Here is a 12,989-nt window from a genome sequence, read left to right as displayed (position 1 = left end):
CATACTGAGCCTTTACCGCAAGCTCGGAATCAGCCCAAAACATAGACATACCAAGAAGGAGCTTTACCATTTTTAAGTTGATTTGAACAAAATACCAAAAAAATAATAGTGGAAACTCAAGTAATTTCTTGCTGTTTTCAGGAGACTGATGACTCAGAAGGACTATTACCTTTGTGTATATGACGGTCATTATATCAAGTGATGTGAGCCAATGACAGTTGAGGTATGAATCTTGTAAATCGAAGATCCACACAAAGGATGTACCTTAGTAATACTTACACTGTTACTGAGATCCAGACTCAGAGCTTTAAATGATCTTTATGATTATTCAGGCAATTTTAACTTTTTAAAAGTGTTCCAAACTGGAGACCAAGGAAATAGCACTATATGCCCATACCAAATCCAGTAATTATTGGGTTCACTGATGCTGCATCAGTTGAGTTAGCAGGCTTATAATGGACGTGCTTGGACTAATAACCCAGCAAGACTAAGAAGCTGATTATAGACTTCAGGAGAGGGAAACCAGAGGTATATGAGGACCAAAGGGTCAGCAGCTTTAAATTCCTAGATGTTATTATTTTGGAGAATCTGTCCAGGGCCCAGCACATAAGTACAATTACAAAGAAAGCATGGCAGTGCCTCTACTTCCTTAGGAGTTTATGGAGATTTGGAATGACATCTAAAACTTAGACAAACTTTTATTGATATGCAGTGGAGAGTATATTGACTAGCTGCATCACACCCTGCTATGGAAACACCAGTGCCCTTGAATGGAAAGATCTCCAGAAAGTAGTGGATACGGCCTAGTCCATCACGGGTAAAGTTCGCCCAACCATTTAGCATATCTAAATGAAACATTCCTACAGGAAAGCAGCATCCATCATCAGGGTCACCCACCACCTAGGACATGCTCTCTCCTTGCTCCTTCTATCAGGAAGAAAGCCTTAGGACTCACGCTACCAGGTTCAGGAACAGTTACTGCCCCTCATCCATTAGGATTTTGAATCAAAGAGATAATTTTACTCAACTTCACTTGCCCTATCTTTGAAATACCCCCAAAACAATGGACTCTTCATCTCATGTTCTCGATACGTATTGCTTATTTATTTACGGTTATTATTTTGTCTTTTTGTATTTGCACAGTTTGTTGTCTTCTGCACTCTGGTTGAACATCCTAGTTGGGTGATCTTTCATTGATTTTGTTATGGTTACTATTCTATAGGTTATTGAGAATGCCCATAAGAAAATGAATCTTAGGGTTATATATGGTGTCATTGATAATAAAATTCACTTTGAACTTTGAACTCATTGAACTTAAATTAAGTTTATAAAAGCAGATGTGTCTAACCCCATAACAGAGGTGTCTAAAGTTAGGGGCCATAGGTTTAGGATGAGGTCAAGAGGTTTAGTGGTTATCTGAGTAAGAACTTTTTTGCCACTTGGTTAAAATCAGGAATATACTTCTTGAGCTGGTAAAGGCAAGTATTCTGATATAACGTGCTGTAATAGCTGTTCTGTAATGTTTCACTGCTAAGGCTAATGAAATGGCTTCTCCGTAATGTTTCACTGCTGAGGTAATGGTTTTTCTGTAGCAGCAATGTTTGGGTTATGGCTGGAGATAACTGGATATCATATGCACCTCAGCCAATCAGGATTTTGTTGCCCTGTCTTGTGAATCTGGAAGGAGACTTTTTCGCAGGCTTTTGCCGGGGAGAGATGAGGAGAGAAGACACGAATGGAGAGATTTGGTAGACCGCCGGACGGGGTGGAGTCAGAGCGAGGGTCCAAAGGGCAGCAACGATCGGAAGAGGTCGATAGTGAACGATCAACTTATCAGTGAGCTCCAACTTGGGCTATTTTTTTTCTTTTTTTCATTTCTTTACTAACCATATAGTCAACGTAAGAATTATAAAGCTTAATCTTTTAATTGCATATTGTGTACTGTTTGTTATTTTGGGGTACTGACTTGTAACAGGGGATGCATCGTGCAGCACCCACCCAAATGAGATTTCTTAAGTCTGGCCGGGCCGGGCATTATCACCCTGCTTGCCGAAGCGAGAGTTACACTTACAACAGTTACAACTTTTTTATTGAGCACTCAAATTGCCAAGGCATTTAATAGTATGGAACAAGTCCTAAAAGATGGGATGAGTACAGATGAACATTTGACACAGTAGGCTAAAGGGCTTGTCTTTGTACAACGTGACTCTATGGCTCTCATTTGGGAAAAAGGACACTTGTCAAAGTAACAATAGCAGAAAACGTTTTCCTTCAGAATGTCATAAAAGCAGACTGGGGAGGAAAATCCACTTTCTGCACCTGTCTGACCTACCTCTCTATATGGCTCCAGATCAACCCCTTGTGTTGGTTCTTAACCACACTCTAAAATGGTCCAGCAGCCAATTCTATATTGTGCGACGATTTCTATATTGAAACAGAAGAATAAACCTGACAGACCACCTGGTATCAATCTAGGCAAACTAGGCTGTTAGCGCGATATTTTTTTGTGCAGGGGATTTATGTTTTCTTTGAACAGATTCCATGGTTTTCTGTGATCTGTGAAGAAGATGAATCTTAGGGTTGTATACTGCATAGGTAATTTGTTAATAAATAAATGTACTTTTTATGAAGTCACCAAGGGCCAGTACAGTAGGAAGCATGTATCACCACCGTGACAATAATTTTACTTACATTTCCAAAACACAAGAAATTCTGCAGATGCTGGAAATCTAGAGGAATACACACAAAATGCTGTATTTGGCAGGTCAGCTGCCATTTATGGCATGGAATAAAAGATTTGACATTTCAGGCGAAGACACTTCATCAGGACTCATGAAAGGTCATAACGTGTCCAACGAAAGGCTTGGCCTGAAACATCAACACTCTATTCCTTCCCACAGATGCTGCCTGACCTGCTGAGTTTCTCCAGAACTTTGTGTATGGTGCTTAAGTTTCTATTGAGTTTAAACTTCAAAATGAATTATCTGAGAATTGCTGAAAAAAAATTACAGAGGAATTTAGGCCAGGTTTACAAAATAAAATATTAGTTTTGGGTAACACCATCATATTAAGCTGCAATTTGTGGAATTCCCAAGTTAACAGTATACATTCATGCACAGCAAATGGATGGAGTTATCTACTGAATGCATTTGTTAAAGTCTAATGGGAAACTGGAACACAATCAGTCCCCAGTTAGCAATAGAAATAAATTCTTTGGAAAGATAATTGTATTAAAGGGTTTATCATCATTCACAGAAATGTACAGTAGTTAGCAATCAAAATTGTGTCAAAAAATTAACTAGTGAACGCTGACTAGAATTTTAATTTGAGACAAAATTACAGAAAAAGGGCAGGGCTGGTGACATCAAACATGCTCTTTTTCCGCAATTGTCTCTTAAATTAAAATTCTAGTCAGGGTTTATTAGGTAATTTTTTGAAACAATTTTGATTAGTAACTACTTCCTGCAGCCCATTCCAACCTCTTCTATCTGAACACATTATGATGAAGGTTTTGTCTTTTATGGCTATAGGCACTATTTACAGTCACTTGTAAATTTCTATTGAACCAGCCAGTTCCCCTCCACCATGGCCCCAAACAGTCCTTCCAGATGAGGCAAACTGCAGATCTGATGGGGTTGTCTATAGTGTCCAGTTCTCTCAATGCTGTCTTCTCTATGTTGGTGAGACCCGTCGTTAATTGGAGGACTGCTTCATTGAGCACCTCTGCCCCATCCGCCAAAAGAAGTGTTTCCTGTTGGCCAAGCATTTTAATTCCGTTCCCCACTTCTGTTCCAACAGGTCAGTCCATCGCCTCCCCGTGCCACAATGAGGGCACCCTCAGGTTGAGGAGCAACACCTTATATTCCGTCTGGGTAGCCTCCAACCTGATGGTATGAATATCAATTTCTCCTTCTGGTAAAAAAAACCTTTCCATTCCCCATTCTGGTCTTCTAGTTTTTCTTGCCTGCCTATCACTTCCCCCGGTGCCCCCTCTCCCTCCCTTTCTCCAGTGTCCACTCTCCTCTCCTCTCAGATTTTTTCATCTTCAGTCCTTTGCCTTCCTACCCACCTGGCTTCGTTTAAAACCTTCTAGCTATCCTTCTTCCCCTCCCCTATCTTTTTATTCTGGGGTCTTCCCCCTTCATTTCCAGTCCTCAAGGAGGGTCTTGGCTTGAACTGTTGACCGTAGGTTCATTTCCATGGATGCTGGCTGACCTGCTGAGTTCCTCCAGCATTTTGTGTGTGTGCACTGCTTTGGACTTCCAGCATCAGCAGAATTTCTCGTGTTTACGACATGCAATCACTTTATGTATAAGTGTATTGTAGCAGACTTACAGCAGTGTAACAGCCCAAGGGTAAGAAGGGTTAGGAGATAGATCCCTGTCCTCATCAGAGGATTTCTGAGGTACGAGTTGAACATGCTGCATGGCAACCAACAACATTCAATTCTAGCACGGTGCTTCTAAGTTTGAAGTCCTCGGTACATAATTCTCTTCTTGATTCCCTTCATGACTATATGGGAGGGATGGAACAGCACTTTACAATGCAAAAACTGCAGACAATAGGAATCCAAATGTTGTGTTTACTGCTGGGATGTGCAGGGAATAATGAAACAAGTCTACAAACATACACTCAGTGCATGGTCATTTGAGCTACTGTTGCCTTCCTGTCAGCTTGAACCCGTTCAACCATTCGGCCCTGACCTCTCTCATTAAATAAATTAAAAAAAATAAAATTTACAAAGCACTTGTTCCCACAAGACTGCCATTCACTGGATTTTTTTTTTGTTTTTCATACCATTTTCTCTAAACTACTATGCGTGAAAATCCCAAGAAATCAGCAGTTTCTGAAATACTCAAACAACCCTGTCTGGCACCAACAATCATTCCACAGTTAAAGACATTTAGATCACATTTCTTCCCCCATTCTTTTGTTTAGTCTGAACAACAACAGAACCTCTTAACCATGCTTGCATGCATTTATGCAGTATGATGCTGTCACACAATTAGCTGATTAGATACTTGCATTAAAAAGATGTACCTAAAGAGGTGTACCTAATAAAGTGGCCAGTGAGTGCATCTGACCACCCTTGTCCTCTGTGAAATCAAAGCCTTATTACTGGGAAAAAAGCCTACAGCACACAGCCACTTTAAACTGCTAGTTACCCTCTAACCTGGCACTTAGCCATGTGGTACTTAAAGTGCCAGGTTAGAGGGTAACTGGCAGTTTAAATCCTACTGTTTATTCCAGTTTCCATTTTCAACCTCTTGTTAAACTTTGACCCTCTGATTTACTCATTGGGAAATGAATACCCTATACATTCCTGGTCAGTCCACACCCTCACATCCTGTGGTCCTGAAATTACGCTTGTGGAAACAGCTGATTTGAATGTCTCTATTGGCCAAAATCGTCAGGGACTCCATTTATTGTTTTCTCTTCAAGCTTCATTTTCATTGAGCTATAGAACAAATAACAGTACAGCATAGAGAGGCACTTTGATTCACAAAGTTATTCTGACCCATATAAGCATACTCCATTACCAGCCCAACCCTTCCCTTCTATATAATGCATAACCTTTGATTTTTCTGTATCAATGTTCCCATCCAAGAATCTTTAAAATGTTCCTATTATGTACAGCATGGAAACAAGTCCTTCAGTCCATCTAGTCTGGGCTAAACTAATAATCTGACTAGTCCCATTGACCTGCACCTGGACCATAGCCTTTCATACCCTTCCCATCCACACAACTGTCCAAATTTCTCTTAAATGTTGAAATTGAACCTGCAGCCACCACTTCCACTGGAAGCTCATTCCACACCTTCTCCACCCTCTGGGAGAAAAAGTTCCTCCTTAAACATTTCATCTTTCACCCTTACCCCATGACCTCTGTTCTACTTTCACCCCACCTCAGTGGAAAACCTTATCTGTGCCCCTCATAATCTTGTATACCTCTATCAAATCTCCGCTCGTTCTCCTACACTCCAGGGAATAAAGTACTAACCCATTCAATCTTCCCCTCAAGTTCTCAAGTCCTGGCAACATCCTTGTATATTTTCTTTCCATTCCTTTAATCTTATTGATATCTCTCCTGTGGTTAGGTGACCAGAACTGCACACAATACCCCTAAATTAGGCAGCAGCATGTTATACAATTTCAACATAACTTTGGTTTCAGATGATGGTACAAAGACTGGAATCTGCTCCTCATCATACCGCATTATAGGGTTGTGCACTATTTTGAAAAGAAGAGACTCCAGAACTTCCTCTCAGAGTCTATCTGCAAAGCACTTGGATTTCCCAGGACAAAGAAACAATAAGGAATACTGAAGCGTCAAAAATAACACGATACGGCTGTGGAGGTTACCCATTCAGATCATCAAATGCCACAGGACAGACTCAAAACACTTCTGCTCAGCTGCCCAGCACACCATCAGCACTGCCAGCCAGCAGTAGCTAGCTCTTTCCAATATGCTACCGTTAAAAGTTCGACCGGAGGAAAGAGGGTTCCACATTAACTACTTTATATGAGGACCTGTGAGATGGGGATATGAGGGATCTGTACCATCTGCCTTGGTTGCACAAGGAACTCAGTGGTCCAAGCAGCATCTGTCGAAGTTTGGGTCAAGACCCTTAACCCGGACTGAAAGGGCAGAGGGGAGATAGTCCGTATAAAGAGCTGAGGTGGAGTAAGAGCAACCAAATGGTAGTTGGATCCATTTGAGTGGTGTGATTGCCAGTTGGGCTCAGAAGGGGAGGGAAGCACTGAAACAGCAACAGAGGCTGAGAGGTGATAGCTGGAGGCAAAATGCTGCAGGTGGTGCTTCTGATGGAAAGGGACAGTGGCGCTTTCAGAAGCAGGTGGGCAATGGTGAACATTTGAGTAACAGCACTTGAAACAAAGGCTGGTGATTAATTATGTGCCGCAAAGTTAGTGTTGGGACCCTTGTTATTCATTTTATATATATATACACACACACATTACTTGGAAGCAAGTCATATTTGCAAATGTCTTGAAATGAGGTGTCGTTGCTAATGAAGAAGGGATTATAGACTACATGGGGATCTTGATTAGTTAGGGAAGTGGGTTGAGGAGTTGCAAATAGATATCAGTACGGATAAGTGTGAGGTGATGAACCTTGGAAAATCAACGCAGCCTAGGAGTTACACTGTGAATTATAGGGCTCTAGGAAGTGTAATGGAACAGAGAGACCTAGGAGTTGAAAGGCATAGCTCATCGAATGCAGCATCACAGGCAGACAGGGTGGTGAAAAAAGCATTTAGCATGCTGGTTTTCATTGGTCAAGGCACTGGCTATAGGAGTTGAGACAGTATGTTGCAATTGTTTTTGGTGAGGCCATGCGTGGAGTACTGTGATGAGAAAATCTGCAGATGCTGGAAATCCAAGCAACACACAAAAAATGCTGGAGGAATTCAGCAAGTTAGGCAGCAGCTATGGAAAAGAGTAAACAGTCGACGTTTTGGGTCAAGACCCTTCATGAGGGCTCATGTCCTGATGACAGGTCTCAGCCCAAAACTTTGACAGTTTACTCTTTTTCATAGATGTTGGCGTACTGCGTGTTGTTTTCGTCAGTTTGAGGCCTGCAGCTTACTCTAGATAGTGCAGGAGAAATCAGCGATTCCTTCAAGTATATGAGCAAAGAGTGCTGGAAACCCTCAGCAAGTCAGACAGCATCTGTGGAAAGATAAACAGAATTAATGTTTCAGGTCCTGGACCCTTCATCAGAATCTGCAGTTCATTTTTTTTCCCATTTCCATTTATTGTCGAATTTTTTTTCCAGTTCTGATGAAGGATCTTTGACTTCAAACATCAAGTCTGTTTCTCGCTTCACAGACACTGCTAGGAGTTCCCAGCATTTTCTGTTTTAACTTCATGTTTTCAGGAGTTTTTTCACATTTTCCTCAATGTCACCTTGTTCTCCTTTGCCACAGTCGTTGAGCTCAAGCGTTTGGCTTCTTCTGGGCATTCCTCCATGCTACTGAAGGTCTCATCAATCATGGTCTGGAAAAAGATAAAATGAAACAAAACCACTCAAGTACTGTAGTGAGATTATCATCACATCAGTTCTAACTGTTACTTCTAGCAGTGAGGGGATTAGTGAGGGGATTGATTTCCCTTGAGATTCATAAACCAAATAATCAGGTAAAGAAATTATTCACTTAAGTGCCTTATATCTTCTCAAAACAAAGACATTCATCACTCATTTCACATGGCACAACATGCGAGAATGGGCTTTACAGAAAAGCAGAAAGTTTTATAATAATGGTGCAAAACCTCAGCATAAACTTAGTTTTGATCATGTCAAAACTTAAATAACCCTTTTTTATTATGCATGGTCTAAACACAAGTGAGTACTTGCTAATTAAGAATGTTGCAACTGGTGACTATTAGAACTTCCAAATGGACTGATACACGGTGTATCAGTTACTCAGACTGCAAAGTAGTGCACAATGCTGGTTCATAGTTTTCCTCTAATGATGCCCCTTCTGAGCAATGTGGGTTTTAACGTTGCAAAATAAAGAAAACGGACAAGACCTAAGCACCCACTCTATCTGGATCTTAGTCTGGTTACACGGATTCAAAAACACAGACTGATGTACACAGATACAAAACACAAGTAGGGATGAATCAGCATATAACAGGGAGATTGAAAATTTGTCTGAGTGGTGCCACAACAACTTCTCACTCAATGTCAGCAAGATTGAGGAACTGAGTATTAACTTCAGGAGGAAACTGGAGATCCACACACCAGTTCTCATCAGGGAATCAGAGGCTGCGAGGGTCAACAACTTTATCGTTTCAGAGGGTCTGTCCTGGGTCCTGCATGAAGAAAGCACAGCAGAGCCTGTTCTTTGCTAGAAGTTGGCAAAGATTCATCACATCATCTAAAGCTCTGACAGATGTCAATAGATATGCGATGGAGAGTACATTGACTGGTTGCACCATGGACTGGTATGGAAACATCAAGGCTCTTGAATGGAAATGCCTACGAGAAGTAGTGGACACAGCCCAGTCTACAGTGGGTGAAGCCCTCCCCAGCATAGAGCACATCTACACCGAGCACTATTGCAGGAAAGTAGCATCCATCATCACAAACTCCACCAAATAGGCCATGCACTCTTCTCACTGCCATCAGATGTTCAAAGGGGGAAGGGGAAAGCACAGAAGTAATGTGGGAGAAGTTTAGGGACCAATTGAGCTGGGTTCAGGATAGGTTTGTCCCACTGAGGCAAGGAAAAAATGGTAGGAAAAGGGAACCGTGGCTGATGAAACATGTGTGGCAACTCGTCAAGAGGAAAAAGGAAGCATATGTTAGATATAAGAAGCAGGAAGTAGGAGGGGCTTATGAGAAATATAGGGTAGCCAGGAAGGAGCTAAAGAAAGGACTTAGGAGAAGGGGGCATGAGAAGTGCTGGATCTTCTTAAAAACATTAAGATTGATAAATCCGCAGGACTGGATATGATACACCCCAGGTTGTTGTGGGAATTTGGAGAATAGATCGCAGGAGCATTAGCCATGACCTTTGAATCCTCTTTGGCTGCAGGGGAAGTGCCGGAGGACTGGAGAATGGCAAATGTAGTTCCCTTGTTTAAAAATGTAATATGGAGAAACGTGGGAAATATAGACCGGTGAGTCTTACGTCAGTGGTATGCAAACTACTGGAAAGGATTCTTAAGGGTATGATCTATGAGCATTTGGAGAAGTGCAGTCTACTCATGGATAGTCTACATAGCTTTGTGAAGGGAAGATCGTGCCTCACGAGCCTGATTGAGTTTTTTGAAGAGGTAACAAAAGAAATTGATGAGGGTAGGGCAGTGGATGTGGTCTACATGGACTTTAGCAAAGCATTTGAGAAGGTCCCTCATGACAGACTCATCCAGAAAGTCATAAGACATGGGATAAGTGGTTTGGATAAAACCAAACCACTTGGTTTTATCCACTTGGATAAAACCTTGGCTGTTTGGATAAAAAATTGGGTTAAAGGAAGAAAGCAGAGGGTAGTTGTGGAAGGAAAGTATTCTGCCTGGAGGCTGGTGACTAGTGGAGTGCCGCAGGGATCTGTTCTGGGACCGCTGCTATTTGTGATTTTTTATAAATGACCTGGATGTAGAGGTGGAAGGATGGGTGAGTAAGTTTGTGGATGACACGAAGATCAGAGAAGTTGTGGATGGATCTATATGTGGTCAAAAGTTACAACAGGATATAGACAGGCTGCAGAGTTGGGCAGAAAAATGGCAGATGGAGTTCAATCTGGACAAGTGTGAGGTGATGCATTTTGGAAGGACAAACCAGAAGACTGAGTACAGGATTAATGGTTGGTTAATTAAGAGTGTGGATGAACAAAGGGACTTTGGGGTTCAAATCCATACATCCCTCAAAGTCGCTGCACAGGTTGATAGAGTAGTTAAGAAAGCCTATGGGATGCTAGGCTTCATTAACAAGGGGATTGAGTTCAGGAGTAGAGAGGTCATGTTGCAACTCTACAAATCTCTGGTGAGACTGCACTTAAGAGTATTGTGTTCAGTTCTGGTCACCTCATTATAGGAGGGGTGTGGAAGCTATGGAGAGAATGCAGAGGAGATTTGCCAGGATGTTGCCTGGATTGGAGAACAAGTCATATGAAGCAAGGTTAGCAGAGCTGGGACTTTTCTCTTTGGAGCGTAGAAGAATGACTTGATAGAGGTCTACAAGATTATGAGAGGCATAGCTAGGGTGGATAGTCAGTATCAGTTTCCCAGGGCACCAATAGCAAACACCAGAGGGCATATGTACAAAATTAAGGGAGGGAAGTTTAGGGGAGACATCAGGGGTAAGTTTTTTTTTACACAGAGGGTTGTGAGTGCCTGGAATGACTTGCCAGGAATGGTGGTGGAGGCTAAAACATTAGGGGTATTTAAGAGCCTCTTGGACAGGCACATGGATGAAAGAAAAATGGAGGGTTATGGGGTAGTGTGGGTTTAGTACATTTTTTAACGATTATATGGATCAGCACAACATGGAGGGCTGAAGGGCCTGTACTGTGCTGTAGTGTTCTATGATTCTATGGTACAGTTTCCTCAGGGCCCACGACACCAGGTTCAGAAAGTTATTATCCCTCAACTATCAGGCTCTTGAACCAGAGGTGATAACTTCACTCAACTTCCCTCACCCTGTCACTGAACTGTTCACACAGCTTATGGACTCACCTCATTTTCTCGATATTAATTATTATTACTATTATTGTTATTTCTTTTTTCCTCTTCCTTTTTATACTTAGAGAGATTATTGTTTTCTTTTCACCTCAGTTGTTGACTGTCCTGTTAGGTGCTGTCAATCAGCGATTCATTGTGTTTCTTATATTCACTTTGTCCACAGTAAAGAAGCTCAGAGTTGTATATGGTGACATTTATGTACTTTGATAACGAAAAATTACCCTGAACTTTGAACATACACAGGCAACACACAGATGTACCTACATATGAATAGACAACATACCAACAAACAACATACACAAAACAAACACTGAATAATAATTTGTGTGTTGTCTGTGCATCAGTGTGTTGTGTGTGCCTTGTGTCGGCATATGTGTACAGTATGTTATCATCTTTAGTGAGGGGTCGTTGTCTGTGTGTGATACACGTTGTCATGTTTAGTGTGAGGGACATCGCCGTGCTGACCTGATCCAGCTGCCCCAGCGAGTGGAGTATGAGCCCCCTCTGTCCAAGGTGCAGCGGCTGCCCGATCGCCTCGTACGGTTTCCAGATCGCCGAGCGGTAGCCCTGCTGGCTCAGCTGCTTCTGCCTGCGGCGGTAACTCTCGCGGAACAGCTGCTCCCTGCTGGGCTCGCAGGGTCTGCAGACGGTCAGACTTCTCGCCTGCACCTTCAGCCCCTCGGCAGGAGAGAAGGGAAGGGGCTTTATCGCCACGAAAGACCGCGGGTCCAACACTTTGCCGCCGGCGGGCATGACTGGGAAGAGAAAAAGAAATGCAGTTCATAAAGTTATTACGAGTTTCCATAAAGATTAATTTTGTAAATTGTCAAGTCAACTTTTAAAAATAGATCTCAAGCCTACCGGCAACCTTTGCGAAGCAGTTTAAGAGCCGAAAGTTCGCTGAGAACCGTGCCCCAAGTTTGTTTAGTTTCCCGGGTGACGGAGACTGCGCTGGGTCCACGTGAACAGGGTGGACTCTCTCCGCCGCATCAGCCTTTCCATTCCGCACGGTATTTCAGTGGGATAGAAATGTTACCAAGCTCCCTTCAGTTAAACCAAAATGGCAAGTATTTGCTTAACCTCTCCACGAAGTGTGTTTAAACTCTCGGCAGAGAAGCGTGGGTGTTTGTGTGCGCTGAAGAGCGGCAGTGGTATTCGTACAAATGGACAAAAAATGACAGCAACGCATATAAATATCCGTGGCACCCTGACAGCGGACATTTGCGCGCACACACACACACAAAATGTACAGGCAGAGGGAATTCATCCCCTAAGATGTTTTTGATTGCTGTAATTCAGTCGGGGTGGAGGGGCAGTTTTAGGAGTCCCTAGCGTGCCTCACATATGCTGGCCTTCATTCTGCCATTGCCCCTCAGAACATACCATAAGCAGTTCGGTTGCATGCGTTGAATACGTTTGTACAAGTGTGCTTGGGTGTAGATTATGGGCATCATTGTTCTGTTTCATAGAAACATAGAAAACCTACAGCACAATACAGGCCCTTCGGCCCACAAAGTTGTGCAGAATATGTCCCTACCTTAGAAATTACTCGGCTTACCTTTAGCCCTCTATTTTACTAAGCTCCATGTACCTATCCAAAAGTCTCTTATAAGACCCTATCCTATCCACCTCCACCACCGTTGCCGGCAGCCCATTCCACGCACTCACCACTTGGAGTAAAAAACTTACTCCTGACATCTCCTCTGTACCTACTCCCCAGCACCTTAAACCTGTGTCCTCTTGTGGCAACCATTTCAGCCCTGGGAAAAAGCCTCTGT

The 12,989-nt window shown here is 42.5% G+C and overlaps 1 protein-coding gene across 2 annotated transcripts in view; it reads right to left on the bottom strand.

Annotated features, from left to right (window-relative positions):
- LOC132404221 (coiled-coil domain-containing protein 60-like) overlaps nt 1–12,279 on the bottom strand; it is a 98,808-nt gene extending 86,529 nt beyond the window's left edge. The window contains exons 1-3 of one of the 2 annotated variants that reach the window (XM_059988310.1): nt 12,073–12,279; nt 11,677–11,966; nt 7,930–8,019 (exon numbers count right to left, since the gene is read on the bottom strand). In XM_059988310.1, the coding sequence (XP_059844293.1) occupies nt 7,930–8,019; nt 11,677–11,964 (378 nt within the window). In that variant the 5' untranslated portion in view covers nt 11,965–11,966; nt 12,073–12,279. Of the gene's footprint in view, nt 1–2,332; nt 3,973–7,929; nt 8,020–11,676; nt 11,967–12,072 lie in introns of those variants that run through there. The other variant, XM_059988311.1, reaches the window with a different exon arrangement.
- Nucleotides 12,280–12,989: the final 710 nt, after the last annotated feature.

The sequence above is a fragment of the Hypanus sabinus genome, chromosome 13 (genome assembly GCF_030144855.1).
Source record: "Hypanus sabinus isolate sHypSab1 chromosome 13, sHypSab1.hap1, whole genome shotgun sequence".
NCBI classification, from domain to species: Eukaryota; Metazoa; Chordata; class Chondrichthyes; order Myliobatiformes; family Dasyatidae; genus Hypanus; species Hypanus sabinus.
Note: the sequence above shows the minus strand (reverse complement) of the source record. Positions and strands in the feature narration are given on the sequence as shown.